At 46.5% G+C, this 20,500-nt stretch overlaps 1 protein-coding gene across 1 annotated transcript in view; it reads right to left on the bottom strand.

Annotated features, from left to right (window-relative positions):
- CATSPERD (cation channel sperm associated auxiliary subunit delta) overlaps nt 1-20,402 on the bottom strand; it is a 50,332-nt gene extending 29,930 nt beyond the window's left edge. The window contains exons 1-9 of the mRNA XM_041761787.1: nt 20,271-20,402; nt 18,423-18,477; nt 17,500-17,576; nt 10,721-10,793; nt 9,866-9,980; nt 7,053-7,120; nt 5,820-5,933; nt 2,486-2,569; nt 1-151 (exon numbers count right to left, since the gene is read on the bottom strand). Of these exons, the coding sequence (XP_041617721.1) occupies nt 1-151; nt 2,486-2,569; nt 5,820-5,933; nt 7,053-7,120; nt 9,866-9,980; nt 10,721-10,793; nt 17,500-17,576; nt 18,423-18,477; nt 20,271-20,356 (823 nt within the window). The 5' untranslated portion in view covers nt 20,357-20,402. The remainder of the gene's footprint in view (nt 152-2,485; nt 2,570-5,819; nt 5,934-7,052; nt 7,121-9,865; nt 9,981-10,720; nt 10,794-17,499; nt 17,577-18,422; nt 18,478-20,270) is intronic.
- Between the last annotated feature and the right edge of the window lie 98 nt (nt 20,403-20,500).

Here is a 20,500-nt window from a genome sequence, read left to right as displayed (position 1 = left end):
CTGAGTTTCTGGAAAGCAACAGGCTCCTCTCAAACCAGAAGATCAGGATGCCCTTCTGGCCGGGGGTGATGAGGATGTTAAGGGTCCCGTTGTAGTCAAAAGGCAGCCCAAAACTGAAGTTCAGGGGGTGTTCCGAGTAGCTGAACCTAGCCTAAGAGGAAAAGCCCCCTGCATCTGGGCCTGAGAAAGAATCTGGGCTCAGCAGTAGCAGGGGGCTGTGTGCTTTGCTACTGGATTTCCTGCAAACATTATCTGGGCCAGTGGGTCTCAGTTTGGGGCGATGCTGCCCCCAGGGGATGCTGGGCAGTGTCCAGGGACATGTGGGGCCATCAGGACTGGCGGTGCTCCTGGCAGGGAGTGGGTGAGGCCAGGGGTGCTGCTCTATACCCTGCGGTGCCCAGGATGGCCCCAAAGAACTATTCCTCCCACAATGTGCACAGTTCCCCGGGCTGGGGAGCCAGAGACCCAGCACCCAGGGCAGGATGGATGGTGCTCCCAGCTCAGGCTGTGTCATGCACCTGCTGCCTCCAGTTCCCTGTCTTGAGGGGCTGAGCCACCTGGTGGCAGAGTAGCCAACTGAGGTGACACGCCCAACATGAAGGAGGGCAGCCTTGGATCGCTGACAGGTGAGGCCAGAGAAAGCGCTGAGCCGGAGAAAGCGTCCCTCCTCAACGCTGCTGGGTCAGATGAGGGGTGCAGCTCACTGCAGAGGGAGCCCCAAACCAAAGGCTCCACCAGTTTCAGGCACTAGGGGGCTGAAGTGAAGGGAGACTGGGAGTGGAAAAGTACTGGGTACTGAGCTCCACACAGAGAAACCTGCCCTGCAGCTCTCCTCCTCTGTGAGAAGGCGGAGGCACCTCAACGGGCCCTAAGAATGCAAACGTGCAGGGAGTGAGCCCCGAGGGACACTGCAGCGCATCGACACCCACCCCATCCCTGGAGTATGGAGACCTGCCAGCCAAAGCCTGTGGGCAGGCTGGGAAATCATGCATAGCCTGCAACCCTGGACACTGCGGTCACTCCGGAGCAGGGCAAGGCCCCGGGCACTTCAGGCAAATGAGGGCACTCTGGGCAGGGACAGGACCTAGCAGAGGGTGGGGGCTTCAGCCATGCAGGTCAGCGTCTTCCTAACTGCAGGGCTCCCCGAAACTCCAGAGCTGCACATCCTACCTGGGTGCTGACCGTACTTAATCTTTTTCTGCCTTAATCGTTTTTCTTCAAATGTGGTTTACATGGACTGACTCGTCTTCTTAACTCAGTCTTATTCTAAATGATATCTGTGAGGTCACAAGTTTCATGTACTGATTTTCTGAATACACATGAAAATAATCACTAAACAAAGACTTCAACACGAAGCATTTACAGCCATCTTGTCAGCGATATGTGCATCAAACTTTGTATTTTATCCCTAGTGTTCAGCGCAGTGCTTAGCACCTCCTAGACACTACATAAATATTGCCAAGTGCATGACTGTATCAGCAAATGAGAGGGGGAGGGGAGTGGTGGTGTGATGGATGGATGGATGGATGGATGGATGGATGGATGGATGGATGGATGGATGGATGGATGGATGGATGGATGGATGGATGGATGGATGGATGGATGGATGGATGGATGGATGGATGGATGGATGGATGGATGGATGGATGGATGGATGGATGGATGGATGGATGGATGGATGGATGGATGGATGGATGGATGGATGGATGGATGGATGGATGGATGGATGGATGGATGGATGGATGGATGGATGGATGGATGGATGGATGGATGGATGGATGGATGGATGGATGGATGGATGGATGGATGGATGGATGGATGGATGGATGGATGGATGGATGGATGGATGGATGGATGGATGGATGGATGGATGGATGGATGGATGGATGGATGGATGGATGGATGGATGGATGGATGGATGGATGGATGGATGGATGGATGGATGGATGGATGGATGGATGGATGGATGGATGGATGGATGGATGGATGGATGGATGGATGGAAGGATGAAGGATGGATGGATGGATGGATGGATAAGAAGGTAGGATATATGGATGAGTGGATGGATGGATGGATGGATGGATGGATAAGTAGCTAAGATATATGGATGGGTGGATGGATGGTAGGATGGATAGATGGATGAATAGATGGATACATGAATGGATAGATGAATGAAAACCTAGATGGATTTCAGGTATGAAAATCCAAGGGTATAACATAAAGACTCCTAACTCTGGGAAACGAACTAGGGGTGGTGGAAGGGGAGGAGGGCGGGGGGTGGGGGTGAATGGGTGACGGGCACTGAGGGGGGCACTTGACGGGATGAGCACTGGGTGTTATTCTGTATGTTGGCAAATTGAACACCAATAAAAAATAAATTTATTATAAATAAAAGAAAAGAAAATCCAAGTGTGTGACTCTTAACAAAAACCTGGCTTGGGGCAAAGGTCACTTAAACCTTTCTTCCCAGTCCAAAGCTACTCACCTTCCCTTGATCAATGAGAAGCAGCCCAACCTGTGACAAGGAGTGAAAGTAGAAGATCCCACCCAAAGACCCGACTAGTTCTGCCTGTGAAACAAACAAAAAACATCACATATGAATAAACCATTAAGGTGTTTGATTTAAACTCCAAATTACCTCATAAGCCAGAATGAGGGAAAGTCTTTTTAGTTACGATCTATTTCCCCTCTACGGAAATGTAGCATGTAGGACAGAACCTTGAATGAAAATACCTTGGTTTGGGGATGTTGGGAGGAAGTGGTGTGACCTCAGACTGCTAGACGCCTGCTTAAAGCCTTCACTCCTGCTGAGATTCCTTATTTTTGGTGGGTCTGCAAAGTGCCCAGAAGCCAAGTTGGAGCATGAGGCCACGGGCCCTATTCTAGGGACAGTGGGCTAACCCAGCTGGCTGTCTCCAGACATCTTTCAGGTAAGAGGGAGAAAGACTGCTGTTTCATTTAAGCCTCTTGGGTTCCTAGGGGGAGTTTTCCATCATAAACAGTGTTGTGGACTGAATTGTGTCTTCCCCCAATGTTCATATGTTCAAGTCCTAACACCTGCCTTAGTCCATGTTGGCTGCTCTCACAAAGTGCCACAGACAGAGTAGCTTAGAGACAATACAAGTTCGTTGCTCACAGTTGTGGAGGGCTGGAAATCTGAGATCAAGGTGCCAGCACAGCCAAGAGAGGGCCTGCTTCTGGGTTATGTTCTTCTTACTGTGTTCCCACATGGCAGAAGGAGGCTAGCAAACTCTCCATGGCTCCCTCTTTCAGAAGGGCACCGATCCCATTCACTGGGACTCCATCTTCATACTCTAAACACTCCTGGGGCACCTGGATGGCTCAGTGGTTGAGCTTCTGCCTTCAGCTCAGGGCGTGATCCCAGGGTCCTAGGACTGAGTCCGACATCAGGGTCCCCTCAGGGAGTCTGCTTCTCCCTCTGCCTATGTCTCTGCCTCTCTGTCTCTCATGAATAAATTAATAAAATCTTTAAAAAATAAACAAACATGCCCAAAGGCCCCAACTCCTAATACAATCACATCAGGCATTAGAATGGCAACATATAAATTTGAGGGGGGGAGACAAACATTCAAATTAGCCCCCCGTGGGATGGCCCTTGGGGGTGGGGCCTGTGGGAACTACGTAGGTTTAGATGAAGTCATGAGGGTGGGGCCCCAATGATGAGGTTAGTGCCTTTATAAGAAGAGACACCTGGAGCCCCTGGGTGGCTCAGTGGCTGAGTGTCTGCTTTCAGCTCAGATCACGAGCCGGGGTCCTGGGATCGAGCCCTGTATCAGGCTCCCTGCTCAGTGGGGAGTCTTCTTCTCCCTCTCTCTCTGTCCCTCCATCTGCTCGAGCTATCTCTCTCAAATAAAGAAAATATATTAAAAGGAAGACGAGATACCAAGCGTTCTCTCTTTGTTAGGTGAGGACACAGTAAGAAGGTGGCCATTTGCAAGCCAGGAAGACAGCCCTTACCAGGAGCTAAATCCCCTATTGTCTTGATCTTGGACTCTCCAGCCTCCAGAACTGTGAGAAATAAATTTCCATTGTTTAAGTCACCCAGATTGTGGCATCTGTTACGGTGGCACAAGCTGACCAAGACATATGGTCAATCCATCCCAGCTGGCATGGGTTGCTGGGCTTCCCAGTGGCCTGCTCATCACCTCCCCAGCAGATACCCCAACTCCTTCCCTGCTGGTGGAACTCCAAGGGATGAATCATGACTGCTCAGGAGTCTCAACCCTCTGGCCTCGAAAACAACAATAACACACACGTACACACTCGCACACACAGCAGATAGACTGTTGTATTTATAACTGGTGTTTGAGTGAGAGGACATCAAGAAGAGTAAACTTCACACAGGAGGAATCCCTTTTCAGTTGTACTGAGGACGGTTGGATTGTGTTGGGTGGAATTATGGCCTTGTTAGTGTCTTCATTTGGAGAGTAAGTATGGTTGAAGGAGATGCGGATGGCCGCCACGGCCACAAGGGGTGGACTTGTGTTGGTTCATTTTGTGTGTCAGCTGGACTGAGCTAAGGGATGCCCAGGTAGCTGGTAAGACATTATTTCTGTGTGTGTTTGTGAGGGTGATTCTGGAAGAATCATTTGATTCAGTAGACCCAGTGAAGATCACTCTCACCGGTGTGGGCAGGCATCACTCAATCCATTGGGGTCCTGCATAGAAGGAAGAAGGGGAGGTAAGGTGTGAATCTGAGATCTCTCACATTGAGCTGGGATGCCCATGTCCTCCTGCCCTCAGACATCAGAGCTTCTGTTCTTGGGCCTTCAGATGCCAGGACTTACACCAGTGGTTCCCTGGTCCTTCAGCTTTTGCACTTAAAGGGAACTATGGAACCAGACTTTCTGGTTCTCCAGCCCACAGATGGCAGATTGTGGGGCTTCTCTGTCCCTTAACCACGTGAATCAATTCCTATCACCTATTTGTCTATCTACCTACCTACCACCTATCAGGTTTTTTAGCCATGATTGTTTTCAACTAAGCGCACATGTTAATTCTGAGTCCTAGGCCTAATTTGGATGAAAATATGTGGTCACTTAGGTTCTAGGCTCCCTTGGGCCTCTTGGGCAGGGCAGAGAACCTGCATTTGGGACACTATGAATGCTCAAGAGCAGAGCAGACTCTTTCTGCTTTCCTTTACACATCCCTCCCAAGTGTTTGGGGACTCGGGACTCTCTCTGCATCAGAATAAAACTTTTTCATCTCTTAGAGCTCCCAAGGATCCCGTCCACTTCAGCATGTCCTCTCCCTCTTCTAAGGATACCAGTTGTTGGATTTAGGACCTACATTGATCCAGTATGATCTCCAGTATGATCAACGCAGTATGATCTCTGCATTGGGCATGCAACCCACTATAAACCCACTTTGTCAATCTGCAAAGACCCTATTTCCAAGTAAGGTTACACTCTGTGCTTCTGGATGAGTATAATTCGGGGAGGGTGGGAACTGACCCAGGACAGTTCTCTCATCTGTGTAATTAGAATGATGATGGCACCTGATGGTACTATGGTACTGATCTTCGGCTGGGCCTGGGGTTAAGTGCAGACTTTACCGTGGCACCAGGTTTATTTACATAAGTACTCCTTTTTTTTTTTTTTTTTTTTACATAAGTACTCCTAAAAAACCTCCTATGACCTAGAATTTTCCCTACTCTCCCAGCGCCTTAGGCTCCTAAAGAGAGAAAAGCTCTTGTTCACACAGTGATAGCTAATTATTCCTACCATGCAGATTACTCCTACCATGCAGAAGATAAACATATATTTTTGTTGTTCACTTTTTTATCAAATTGAACATACCTGTTTTTCATAGGCAAACTTCTGATATCTGAATCCCCCATTGTTTGAGAAATATATGTTGGTCTGAGATATTTGATCTCCATGCAAATAAGCAAAAACTGAGTTACTTATATCCTGGAATAACACACACAGAGAACAGTCTCTTTAAAAGGGGATACAGGGTTAGAGGGGTTGGGGAAATATTATTGAAGGGTACAAGCTCGCAACTGGTAGATAAATAAGTTCGAGAGATCTAATGCACAGCATAGTGATTACAGATAACAATACCATATTATACATTTCAAAGTTGCTAAGAGATTCATCTTAACTGTTCTCATCACAAAAAGGCAATGATGATCATGTGATGGAGGTTTAGGTAATACTATGGTGGTCATCATATTGTGGCCTATAAATGTATCAAATCAACACACCGTACACCTTAAATTTATACATGGTTGTATCTCAATTATATCTCAACTGAAAATAAAGGAGATAGAGGCCCATGATCACACTCCCGGGCATTTATCCCAGAGATGAAAACTTATGTGGAGACAAAAATGAATGTTCATAGCAGCTTTATTAGTAATAACCAAAAAGTGGGAACAACCAAACCCACTCCATGGAATATTATTTGATAAGAAGAGGGAATGGATTAGTTACACGCTATTGGTGGGTTGAGTCTCCAGAGCATTTTGTGAGAAAAGCTAATCCCCAGAGTTCGATATTGTACGATCCCATGTATAGATAGAACATTCTTGAAATGATGAGATTATAGAGATGGAAAATAGATTAGTATATGCCAGGGGTAGGGACAGCAAGGCAGGGATGTAAGGAGAGCTTTGGGGTCATTGAACAGTCTAGTGTTTTGAGGGCAGTAGTACTTCTGTGACTTCACACATGTGATAAATAACACAGAATTAGATCCACCCATTATTTCCAGGTCAGCTTCCCAGTTTCAGTTTTTTTTATTATAGTTACATAAGACAGAACCATTAGTGAAGGGGGTGTGGGACTTCCTATAGGGTCTATAAATATTTCATAATAACAAGTTTTAAAAAGGAAGGTTGGTGGATATATTCCTAATGTGTCAGCTAGGTGATCCCATTATCTCAGGTCCTCTTCTGAACCCTGAGGAAGGGACACTGCCCAGGTCCATCAAGGAACCTGATGCCCCAGCCTTCATGGATTACTCTGTCCATGTTTTAATTCATTACCTATGTTTAAAATAGAGTAAAAAATTGACGGTCTACTCACCACGCAAAAGGGATGTCCACTATAACAACAGTTGTCACCAGAAACATGTGAAACAGGGTGTTCTATACCTAAAAGGACAAGACCATTGTAAAAAACATGAGTTTCCAGGACGCCTGGCTGGCTCAGTCAGTGGGTCATGTGACTTTTCATCTTGGGGTCATGAGTGCAAGCCCTTTGTTGGGCATGCAACCCACTATAAACAAACCAACCAACCAGCCAACAAACCATGAGTTCCCTAAATTTCAGGGGAAAATATAAAGCAGGGTTTCTCGACCCTGACACTACTGACATTTGAGTCCAGATTGTTGTTGGTTGAGGGGCTGTCCTGTGTGCACTATACTATGTCTCTGCTAACTGGATGCCAGAAGCACCCTCCCCCAGTCTTAACAACTAAAGATATCTCCAGATATTGCCAGGTATCATCTGGAGGGCATTCCTGTCACAGTTGAGATCCAATGGTTTTGTGGGAACTCTTAGGACTCTGCCAAAATGGCTCCTTTCTCTTAGGGAGGCATTCTTTTTTAATTCTATTGTAAAAGCAGAAGCTTCAGCTCCAAATAAAATATACACGTGGCCAACAAGACAGGAGAAGATGCTCTCAACATCACTGATCATCTCTGATCAGTCACCCATCTCTGTGGGTGGCCCCCCACAGAGAATGACCTGGCCCTACATGTCAGCAGTGGTGGGGTTGAGAAACCTTGAACTGACTCCTTTTATTTTTTAGGTTTTTTTAAATTATGATTTTATTTATTTAAGAAGGAGGGGGCCTTAAAAAGGAACGAGCTGCTGACACACACTAAAATGGGAAGGAAGCTCCAAAACACGATGCTCAGCAAGAGAAGCCAGCACAAAAAAAGTCACAGAGTGTGTGATTCCACGTGTCTGATGTCCAGAACAGGCTCATCCAGAAAGACAGGAAGAGGGTATGTGGTTGTCAGGGGCTGGGGAGGGGGTGGGATATGACTGTTGATGGGGACGGTCTTTCTTCTTGGGGTGATGGAACGTTCTGAAACTAGATAGTGGTGATAGTTGCACAACACTGTGAATGTACTAAATGCCACTGAATTGTACACTTTAAAATGGTTAAAATGGTCAGTTTTATGTTAGTGTTATACCCCCCCCAAAAAAAGGAAAAAGAGGCATGAAGTGTGAGAGAGAAAAGAACTGACGTGGAGGTCAGGAGGGGGATGGAGGACTGGACAGCAAAGCAAGAACAAGCTCATGGGTGAATTTTGGAGGGAGGAAAGAGAGGGAGGAAGTTGGGAGGGCTTGGAGGCAGTTTGGCTGAGGGTGGTCGGTTCTGCTGAGAATGGATGGACTTGAGGTTTGGAGGCAGCTGCACGTTTGGTGTGGATGTGACAATTGAAGACATGGCCCCCAGATCAGTCAGAGCAGGTGTCTGTGGCTTGTTACTACAGACCCCAACAGAAGCCCTGGGGGCCCACTCCACCTGGGTTAGGTACCTTCTCTACCTGCCCACCTGACACTGCACTTGTGCCCAGTTCCCTCACCCCCTACCCCCCACCCCAGGCACCATTCACTCAGCATCATCCGGTCACCTGGTTGTTGAGGGTCCTGTCCAAACTAAGGTGTGGCTCCTCCGCTGTGCTCTCTGTCCCTCCTGGGGACTGTCAGCCCCTCACCTGCCAGGGTTCAGCAAGCACCTGGCAGGCAGGGCACTGGCTGGGCAAGGTTCCCCTTCCTGGGATCCACAATCCTTCACCAAAACCAATGTAAGTGAAGCAAAAGAATAAGGAACGAATTGCCAGATGGTGATTGACTAACCCTTGTGGCTCTCGACTGAGGAGATTTTGGCTCCCAGTGAACACTGGGTGACATCTGGGCACATTTGTGGGGTCAGGATGTGGTGGGAGAGAGGTGCTCCTGGCCGGGGGGGTGGATGGGGCCAGGGCTGCTGCCCCACATCCCTACAGTGACCAGGGAGGCCCCCCCCAGAGAATGACCTAGCCCTAAATGTCAGGGCTGGGGTTGAGAAACCTTGAACTGACCCCTTTCTTTTCTTTTCTGGTTTAAAACAATTTTTTAGGATTTTATTTATTTAAGAAGGAGGGGGCAGGAACAGAGGGAGAGAAATAGGCAGACTCCACTGACAGCAGAACCTTGTGGGGGGCTCAATCTCATGACCCTGAAATCACAACCAGGGCTGAAATCAAGAGTCAGACGCCCAAACGTCTGAGCCCCCCTCAGGTGCCCCAAACTGACCCCTTTCTCATCACAATGGGTACCCGAACATCCTTCTTTTCTAAAGAATGGCACCTCCCTTGTCTTCATTCTTGACCTCATCCCCTTGCCTCCTAGTGAGGGTCCTCTTCTTTCACTCTCTTCATGCGGCTTATCTTCTCTCCTATCCCCTGTCCCTAACGGGCAGTAGGTGAGACCGAATATTCTTATCTCTCAGCCTTGTCACCAAGCTTGTATGAGTCATTCCCAGCCTTCCTCCGTCCTCTCTGGCATCCACTCCAACGCAATTCCCATCAATGTCCTTGACTTACTCCAGTCACATCAGAGAAGGCTTTTGTGGTTTGTAACTACAATCCCTGACACTAGGTTCCCTACAACCCTATATTCATTTGAGCCCTACATTCAGCCCTACAACCAATATTCATTTGAATGAATATTGAATTCATATTGAATTCATTCAATATTCATTTTGAATTTTAAAGGACGAGGCAGTGTCTTGGGGCACGACATCCAAGTAGTGGCACTGTTTGCATTTCGAAAATGAATAACCTGTTCTTGGATGTTGGCGGGTTGCAAAAAATATTTTTAAAAATACAAAACACATGTACCTATAGATGTGTTCCAGTAATTGGCTTCATAATTGTAAATATAGACTTTTCGACTGACTACTAACAGCAGTACTGAGCCAGCGATGTGTGCCGATGTTACTTCCGGTAGGCCAGCCTAGAAATAATGACACACAGAGTATCAGCAAGTGCATCCTTTCAGACAATTCGGGAAGTAAGACATTGAGATGCAATTTAAGAAACCTGTGTGCCAGCAAGAGCTGTTTGGTTCCTAGGTGTTGGGAACTGAATATTTGGGGTCAGCTGGAACAGAAACTGAGAGCCTGGAATTGGTATTTGGTGCCTTGGATACCTCCTCCTTCCTTATCGATTCTCCTTCTTCCTTATCAAAACTTTCTCTGAGGATAAAGCCTAAAGTGTAAATCATGGACGATGAAAATACATGATAAGCGTGTTGCTTATAAGAGAAACCTTGGCATTTGAATAGATGGCAAAGCCTTCTTTAGTTGTAGGGGCCAGTGGTAGAATTTTTCAAGATGTTACCAAGAGAGTAAATAAAGGTTTTTCTGTTTTTGTTTAGGACAATTTAGGGAGGCCCTGAGATTAGTGCACCTAATCTATCCATTCACAACACACAAACCATTACAAGGAGCATTTCCAACAACTGTTCTTTGGGGGGAGGGGGGAGCCTATCTTAGTAATAAGAGCAGAATAGAATCAACCCTTCTGGCTTAGAAATTGCTCTCAATGTCTTTACTTTGTAATGTAATATACTTTACATTGTAATATAAGCCCTCAAACTAACAAAAATGGACTAGTGTGATATTTCCAAACTGTATCTTCCACCAAATGTTACTTATGTTGAGAATCCTTCAGATGATCCAGTAAAATAACTACCTTCATTGATGTAGGGATGGAAAGCGGAAGGAGACTACTTCTGAAATTATCTCTCGTGAAAAAAAGTCGTCTTCTGAAACAGACAACAAAAGAGTTAAATTAGAACAATTTCACACAAGAAAAAAAGATGACATCAGGCACGCTAAAAATGGTCTACTCAAACAAAATTCCTTTTTTAAAAACATTTATTTTAGGAGGGGTGCACATAGGAGCAGGAGGGAGAGGCAGAGGGAGAGAGAGCCCCATGTTTGGCTCCCCACTGAGCACGGAGCCAGACATGGGGTTCAATCTCATTACCCTGAGATCAAAACCTGAGCCGAAATCAAGAGTCAGATGCCCAACTGAATGAACCACTCACGTGCCCTCCCTCCACCTTTTTAAAAATGAAATTTAGGGGAACGCCTGGGTGGCTCAGCAGTTGAGCATCTGCCTTTAGCTTAGGGTGTGATCTCAGGATCTGGGATCGAGTCCCACATCAGGCTCCTTGCATGGAGCCTGCTTCTCCCTCTGCCTATGTCTCTGCCTCGTTCTCTGTGTCTCTCATGAATAAGTAAATAAAATATTTTTAAAAAATGACATTTAGGGCAGCCCCAGTGGCACAGTGGTTTAGCACCACCTGCAGCTCAGGGTGTGATCTTGGAGACCTGGGATCGAGTCCCATGTCAGGTTCCCTGCATGGAGCCTGCTTCTCCCTCTGCCTGTGTCTCTCTCTGTCTCTCATGAATAAATAAATAAAATCTTTAAAAAATAAAATAAATAAAATAAATAAAAAATGAGATTAGGTTAGGTTCTATCTATGTATTCAACTATCTATCATCTTTCATCTTTGCATGAGTAAACCTCTATAGACTGGGTGTTTGACTTTTTGAAATAACATTTTTAAAAAGTCATGTCACTTGACCACGTCAAATATAAAATTACATAAAATGTACATTAAGTGACAGCTTGCCTTACATAGGATGCACTCCACTTTTGTCACTTATATGGTTCTGATCCCACTAAAGTAAAAGGTTTCAGACCAGGAATGTGTATGCATGAAAGAAACAATGTGTTCCCTCAGGCAGAAAACGTTTAAGAAGTGAAAGGCCATCCATGAACATGGTATATCGCTTCCTTTTCCAGATCTCTTTCTCCTGCTCCCTCCAGCAGAGTTTTATGGTTTTAGACAGAAAGGAATTGCTGAGTTAATTCTTATGCGTCTTAAAGCTTTTGTTGCTATTCAGAATGATGTTTTTTTCCTAACTGCCTTTTCTGAGCATCCATGGCTAGTTTATAAGAGAGGTGTTGATGTTTTCAATGTCCGTGTTGTATTTGGCCATCTTGCTACACTCAGTTGTTCCTTCTGGTAGCTGATACTCTTGGATTTGGCAAATGTTGTCTCTTCCTTTCCAATGTGTTTTACATTTCAAGTTTTTCTCCTGTCATATTGCACTGGCTGGGACCTTTGATACAAAGTTGAATGAAAATGATATAATTCTCTGTTATTTTTACCTTTATATTGTCTCTTTTACAGGGTTGAACGCCTTCAGCAAGTATCCAGTTGACATCAAAATCAATAACACATTGGAGGCAAAAGGAACACTGAAGCATAAACTGTGGAATATTATTTTACCTGTTTACTTATTTTGGGGTTTTGTTTCTTTTTCTTTCTCTCTCTCTTTTTTTTTAACAGGCACTCTGTCCCACATGGAGCCCAATGTGGAGCTTGAACTCATGACCCTGAGATTGAGACTTGAGCTGAAATCAAGAGTCAGATGCTTAATGGCCTGAGCCAGCCAGGTGCCCTTGGGTTTTGTTTCTGTTTTAGAATCTGTCATTGAGGTGAGCTTTTTCCTCCTCCTCCTCTTCTTCTTCTTCTCTTCTTCTTCTTTTCTTCTTCTTCTTCTTCTTCTTCTTCTTCTTCTTCTTCTTCTTCTTCTTCTTCTTCTCTCTCTCCTCCTCTCCTCCTCCTCCTCCTCCTCCTCCTCCTCCTCCTCCTCCTCTTCTTCTTCTTCTTCCTCCTCCTCCTCCTCCTCCTCTTCTTCTTCTTCTTCCTTCTTCCTTCTCTTCTTCTTCTTCTTCTTCTTTTCTTTTCTTTTTTTAAAGAGAGAAAGAGAGCATGTGTGTGCACAAGCTAGGGATATGGGGGTTGGTGGGATGGAGGGGCAGAGGGAGAGGAAGACAGAGAATCTCAAACAAGCTCCACGCCCAGCATGGAGCCCAATGCAGGGCTCCATCTTATGATCCTGAGATATGACCTGAGCCAAAATCTAGAGTCAGGTGTTTAACCAACTGAACCACCTAGGCACCCCTGAGGTGAGTATTCTGAACAAGAGTTTTCTGAACTACTACAAGGTTTTCACCTATTTTGATCTTTAAAAAAAGAACTAATTCATTCATGCATCTGGCACACGTTTATTGGATACCAGGCTCTGGGGACATAAAGATGACCAAGCATTGCTTCTGCCCTACAAGACCTTCTTTAGTTCACTAGGAAAAAAAAATACAAAGAAACAAGTTTGGGGTTGAAATCAATATATAGTGGCTCAGTTTTCCAGGAACTAGAGCTATTAGAAACCTAGTTAAGAATCCAGAAGTAGGGAAAAAAAAAAAAAGATCCAGAAGTAGGGATCCCTGGGTGGCACAGTGGTTTAGCGCCTGCCTTTGGCCCGGGCGCGATCCTGGAGACCCGGGATCGAATCCCACATCGGGCTCCCGGTGCATGGAGCCTGCTTCTCCCTCTGCCTGTGTCTCTGCCTCTCTCTCTCTGTGTGACTATCATAATAATATAATAATAATAATAATAATAATAAAATCCAGAAGTAAAAAAAATAAAAGAATCCAAAAGTAAGTAATGACAAACTTTAGAACACGCAAAACCAACACTATGTTGTTCGCAGGCTAAAGGTCAAATGCCTCATTAATATGCTTTCCTCCAAGGTTTATGTGGTCTGGATTTAGACACAACTTTAAAACAGTAAATTAGAGGGGCACCTGGGTGGCTCAGCTGGTTAAGCATCTGACTCTTGGTTTTGACTCTGGTCAGGATGTCAGAGTTGTAAGATTGACCCCTGTGTCTGTGCTTCTCTCTCTGTCATATAAATAAATTAATTAATAAAATTAATTAATTTAAAAATGTTTGAAACAGTGAATTAGAAAGTAGGGGACTCTCGTGCCAGTCTTGCAGAAGATGGCATGCTGGCAGCAAAATAGGATGTCTATAAACAAGGGAAAGAAAACGGGAAACATATTTAAATTAGACATATTATAGCAAAAAATAACTGTCAACTCCAAAGGCAGTGGCTGCTGGCATCAATCAGAAATCAGAAATGCTCCCACTCAGAAATCTTGAGGGGCTACCTATATCCTGTAGGATCGCAGGCAAGACATCTTAACTGGTCTACAGGGTGGTCCATGATCTGAACTCTGTGTCCCTACCCCAGGGCTCCCTGGCCTTGGCACTGCTGACATTGGGGCCACATGACTCTCTCAGGGGGCAGTTCTTTGCACTGTAGGAGGCTGAGCAGCATCCCTGGCCTCTGCCCACCAGATGCCAGTAGCACCCCCAGTTGTGACAACCACCAATGCTTCCTGCTGTTGTGCAACCTCCCCTGGGAGGGGGGGGCAGGCCCAGAATCCTCCCCTCTCACTACCTTAGACTTCAGTTTTACACTCCAGCCTCACACATAGGGCGTCCCTCTTTCACGCCACCTGACGTGGCCTGTGCCCCCTCAAAGCCAACTCATATTCATCCCGGGAGGCACTCAGTCCTTACACTGAAAGAGAGGAGGCCAACTCTTAGCCAAGTAGAGCTCCGTGTCCTTCTCTGGGCTGATGCCCCACTGTTTCTCCCCAGCCAAGGTTCCACAACTCAATTCATTGCGTAACTGATGCCCTTTCCTCCATGCAGCCTTCCTTGATTCCCTTCCAGACCCTTCCTCCTCTGAACCACTAGATTTCATGTACTACTTTCCTACCACTGTCTCCCTCCAACACTGCCTCCCTGGTTTCTCACTGGACCACAGCCTCAGCCCCTCACTTGCGTCCTTCTGCCATCTCCCCTCTCTGCTTCCTCTTTGTCACCCAACAATCAGTGGCCCTCTAGAAGAGACATCAGATTGCGCCACTCCCCTCCATACCCTCTGGTGGCTTCCCCCTGAAATTCAAATTTGTCACCACACCTTACAAAGTCCCATGTGATCTGATACTGTTGACATCTCCTTTTGCTCCTCCCCCAATCACTGCACTTGAGCTGTTCCTCCCAACAATTCAAGCCAGGTCCTGCCTTGGAGGCCTTAGCACACGTTGCCCCTGCCACCTGGGATGCTCTTCCCCCTGACTGCAAGAAGGAAGGACATTCTAGGGAAAGGTTCCAGGTGGGACAAAGGTCTCAGGAAGCATACACATGAGCAACATAAACAAGTTACAAATTTAGGTTAACTGCCAAGAAATGGGATTTTTGTGTCTGAGAACGTGTTCAACATTTTGACAGATTCTCCAAAACTGCCCAGATACACTTAGCCTCATCCCCGTTTGCCCTCATCCTCACCAACACTGTAGGTGAAAAGTGACATTTTCACCATTTTATCTATTTTTTTTTCATTTTCACCATTTTATCGGGCATTATAGAATGTCTCATTTCCAGAAGCTGTTGGAATCAGAATTTGTCTCACTCCAATGTGTTCTTGGTATCTCATTTAAGGATGTTATGCTCTAAGCAGGGGGTCTGGCAAACTTTTTCTGTAAAAGGATAGATAGGAAATATTTTAGGGGCCACATCGCCTCTGTCTCGACCACTCAACTCTGCTATTGTAGCACAAAAGCTGCCATGGACAATATGCAACCCCGTGGATGTGGCTGCGTACCAATAAAACTTTACTATGGACATTGGGATTTGAATTTTTTTGTTTGTTTAAAGATTTTATTTATTTATTCATGAGAGCCAGAGAGAGAGAGAGAGAGAGAGGTAGAGACACAGGCAGAGGAAGAAGCAGGTTCCATGCAGGGAGCCCGACATGGGACTTGATCCCAGGACCCCAGGATCACATTCTGGACTAAAGGCAGGTGCCAAACTGCTGAGCTACCCAGGGATCCTGGGATTTGAGTTTCACATCATTTCACATGCCGCAGAATATGGTTTTATTTTTGATTTTTTTTCAATGTAAAGTGTAAAGACTATTCTTAACTCAGCAGCCATACAAAATCAGGTGGCAGGCTGAATTTGGCCCAGTGGGGGGGAGGGCATCATCTGTGACCCCTGCTCTAAAGCAGGTGTGATGATGGAAACACTCTGCTTCTGAACTGTCCGAGGTGGCTGCCGCTAGCTACACTGAGTGCTTGAAACATGGTTAGTTTGTGTGGATTTTTCACTGTATTTAATTTTAATTAATTAAAAATGTTTAAAATTGCAATAAAACTACACAACATAAAATGTGTATTTCACAATTTGTGAAAAAACAATACATAAAATACATCATTATAATCATTTTTTTAAGTGTCCATTTGGTGACATGAAACACCTGTCATGCACCCACCCCCACCACTGTCTCCAGAACCTTCCACCTCCCTACACAGAGACCCTGTCTCCAGGAAGTACTCACCCTTTGCCCCCTGCCCCACCCCCGGCTCCCACCATCTCCTCTCTTGTCTCTGTGGACGGGCCTCCTCTGGGGACTTCCTGGGATTGGAGTCACATAGGAGGTGTCCTTCTGGGTCTGGCTTATTTCAAATGAGCATAATATCCTCCAGGTTCATCCACATTGTGGCAGGAACTGGAATGTCTTGGCTTCTGGAGAGAGTGACATAAGCCTTGGGACCTCCGTGTCCCTGCTCTCTCTCCCATCTGCCCCACTGCTTTGTTGGCTGCTTCCCCACCCACGTGTCCTGCCTTTTCTGTGACATCCCTCCCCCAGGCTCCTGCTCTCCTTAGCTTCTAGGTCTCCTGCTTTCCAATTTCTCTTTCTCTTCTCCCACCTGCTGTATAAAAATCAAGATTCACCAGAACCTCTGGCTGCTGAACATGTGATCCCTGTGTGACTGCCCACAGCCAGAACCACCACTGACATACAGATGACGAACTTGTGTTCCTGTCTCTGGCCTCCTGTGTCCTTGGTGTCTTGCAGGCACCAAGCCATCCCAAGCTGCCATCTCTTGCCCCCCTCCCTCCCACGTTCCTTCCACCAGAAATTTGAGAGCCATCGTAAACTGCTTGCTCACCTCCATCCTCCACACCTCAGGAGGATTGACGAGTCCCGCTAAGCTCCCTCCTGCTCTTCTGTATGGCCTTGCCTTCTCTTTAGGCTTTTTCTTTGGGGGGGGGGGTTGGTTTTTTGTTGTTCTTGTTTAGGTTTTAGCATGTTGTTTTGCTTTGTTTTGGCCTGGGCTTTTGAAATCCTCCTGAACACAAACTGTGTGGCCCCAAACCCTCCACTGCTCTTAGGTTAAAGGGTGAACGTTTCAGTATGGTTTGCACACCTGTTGTTCTACCCCTTGCACAGTGATGATCCCAAGTGCACCCTGGGCATGGTGTTCCCAGTCCTTTGAATGCCCCCCCCCACTTCCACGATGATTAATTATATCCAGGATCTGTGACAGGTGGTACCATACTATTCACTCGTGATTCTATTTGCAGGTTTCTTCATTTCCCTTCCTTTGACCCCCACCTTGACTATGAACTCCCTACAGGCCAAGAAGCAGCAACCCAGGACAGAGCCACCTTCCTTAATGTCTGTTGAATGAATGAGGGCAAATATAATGCTTTAATAAAAGGGAAGGTAACAGTACATAAAATGGTCACTTACCCTAGATACAGGGCTATGTTTTTCTTGCAAGGATGCTTAATCAAGTGGGATGTCATAGATGAAAAATACAGTTGGTCCTAGAGAGAGAGAGACAAATCTTAATTTCCATAATAACGAACAGCTGAGAAAGACAATTTCCTAACATATAATACTGAAAATGTAAAGATGAAATTGAGGTAGGTGGATAAGAGGAATGTAATGTGATTTTTCTGTTTTCCTAGTATACTCTGGTGGCATCAGAGGTCAAAGGGGTGGGAGAAGCTGGGTGAAGGGTACCTGAGACACCTCTGTGCTATATTTGCAACTTGCTGTGTATCTAGAATTACATCAAAATTTAAAAATGAAGATTCACAAGATAATTATTGATATCACATTCATTCCTTGTACAGGTTACTGCTTATTTGCAAATCATTAGTTATTTGAAAGAGACGCCAGAGGACGAGGAATTGTAAAGCTAACATGTTAGGGACCAGGCGCTTGGAGGGGATTTAGAAATGCAGATATCACTTCTGAAATAATGCCATGTCAACGGAAATACATTTTAAAAGGTGAAATATTCCTCCCTGCATTTTAGACACACATGGAGTGGGGAAGAAAAAAAAAAAACACGTTCCCTCTTGCAGGATGTCATGTGAGCAAAGGAACTCATGTGCTTCATGTTACTCCAGAGCTACAATGCAGCAAATGAACGCTGGAAAAGGGGAGCTGCGTTCTAAACCCACTTCCATCTCCTGGCTTCCTTCATGTTATGTGATCACTTCCCATTAGTTTTTTAGTGAAGTGGGAAAGATTAAGCCTGCTTCAAAGTGCAATGGTAGGGATTAGATAATGTTCTATGCCTGACACAAAACTGACACCTGAGAAATACTGGCAAGTGTTAGTTTCGAAAGCGAAGAGCGAGAGGGAGGTATGGAGCCACGTACCCCTTGAATTTGCTGTCTGACATGAAACACCTTTCCTGTCCTCACCATGTGAGTACTAGAGGTAAGTGATGAGAGAGACCATCTGTCATTTTTTATTGAATATTCAACATGACTCCTACCAGGGTACCCCTGGGTTAATGCTCAAGTACCTGTTTTGATGCTTTAGGGTAACGGGAGCCCCGGGAAAATCTGATGACACTGTGGGCCTTCCTCTCCCTCTCACACACACGCAAATATGCAAAAATGGAGATTTAATTCCTGAGAGCTCATAAAGGCTCATTTGCAGACCCCAGATTAGGAACGCTTACTCCAAGGATTTTTCTTTCTCTCTTTAGCTGTGGCCAGGCACAGGGAGATGGATGGTATTGGTGGCTAGAGAGTGTTGGTACAGTTTATAGCTTAGAGCAGAGATTCTCCATCTTGACATGTGTCAGAAGCACCTGGAGGCTTGATAAACTGTTGATCGCTGGGCCCCACCTCCAAGTCTCTGATACAGTAGATCCGAGGATCGCAAGTCTAGCAAATTCCCAGGTGCTGCTGCTGGCGGTGGTCTAGCACCATGCTTGGAGAACCCATGTGAGGATATGGGATAATTGGATATCACCACCAATATTTCCAAACTTTGAAACAAATCTCATTGGTAAATCTTACTGGAAAACTTTTTGCTTACTAGCTAGGTCTTTAAGCCAGTGAGTAATTCCACTGGGTCTGTTTTCACATCTATAAGATACGGTTAAGGAATCACAGAACTGTTGTAAAGATCAAATTAGGCCATGCACCCCAAGTGCACATATACTATTTCATTGGCAAACAGGGGCCCTGCTGAGTATGACAGCTTACTCCAGGCAGCAGTTCCCCGAGGGATAAACCCTGTTAGCATTTATCTGTTTACCCCCCCTTGGCACCTATTATACAGTATTCACTAATATTTACTGAGATTCAAAATGTTCTGTACACAGAGATAAATACTCCACATCCTCGTGTAGCTAATCTACTGACAGCACTAGACAAAAAAAGGGGGGGGGTGTCAAAACAGTAACAGAAGTCAGTGACAGGAAAAAGCCATTATGGGGATTGGAGCCCTTTAAATAAAGAAATGTGCTATTTAAGTCAAGATCAGAATGACTTAAACCAGGATCGGGAACCAGCCATGGAGAAATCTGGAAGCAAAGTGTGCCAGGCAGAGGGTGTAGCAAGCGCCGTCTCCCCTGTCCCCAAGGCTGGCCGGAGTTGGGCTTGTTCAAGGGATGGGGTGACTGGAGCATTGACTCAGGGGTGGGCAGGTGCCAGATCCGTGCTTCTCAAATTTCCAAGGGGCAGTTGGCAGTGCCTAACTAGAGACATTTCTGATGGATTTTCAAGCCTGGGGGAGGAAGGACTACTGGCATCTATAGCGACTGGAGGCCAGGGATGCTGCTCAACCTCTCAAGGGCACAGGAAGGCCCCACCCCAGAGTGTCCTGAGTGCCAGACCGTGTGGGGAAATGCAGGCTGCACCAGGAGCTTGGGTTTTATCCCTGGCGCCACACAAACAGGGCCGGGGCATGTCCCATCGGATTCGTTTACGCACGATCCCTCCGGCTGCAGGAGTGGGTCGAAGAGCCCTCGGCTAGGGTGGCGGCGGCGCACGAGGCTCCGAGGGCGGGAATCGGGGCCAAGCTCTGAACGGCAATGGGGGACCTGGCGATGGGCTGGAGCAGTTGGGGTGAAAGAACGGGAAACACCGAGTGCGACTTCCCCAACAAGAAGCTAAGAAGCCTTAACGAGGCTGCGGAGGCTCAGCTCACGGTCGGGCCGGCGCCCGCTCCCCGACCCCGGGCAGCCCCCCTCCCCGGGGAGGCAGCCCCACCGGCACAGCTGCCGAGCGCTGGCCAGCAAGCAGGGCTGCAGGGTCGTCGCCGCCACCAGCATCGCCACCAGCATCAACACCAGCATCTTGTCCGAAGAACCAACGCCACCCAAGCGCTTCAACCGCCGCTGGGCGCCGCCTCACCGTCTGAGCATGCGCAGACTGGAACCTGAGCACGTGGCCCGCCCGCGGGAGGCCTGGCATCTGCGCATGCGCACCTAGTCTCCTGG

The sequence above is a fragment of the Vulpes lagopus genome, chromosome 7 (genome assembly GCF_018345385.1).
Source record: "Vulpes lagopus strain Blue_001 chromosome 7, ASM1834538v1, whole genome shotgun sequence".
Lineage (NCBI taxonomy): Eukaryota > Metazoa > Chordata > Mammalia > Carnivora > Canidae > Vulpes > Vulpes lagopus.
This window is presented reverse-complemented; position numbering and strand designations above follow the sequence as displayed.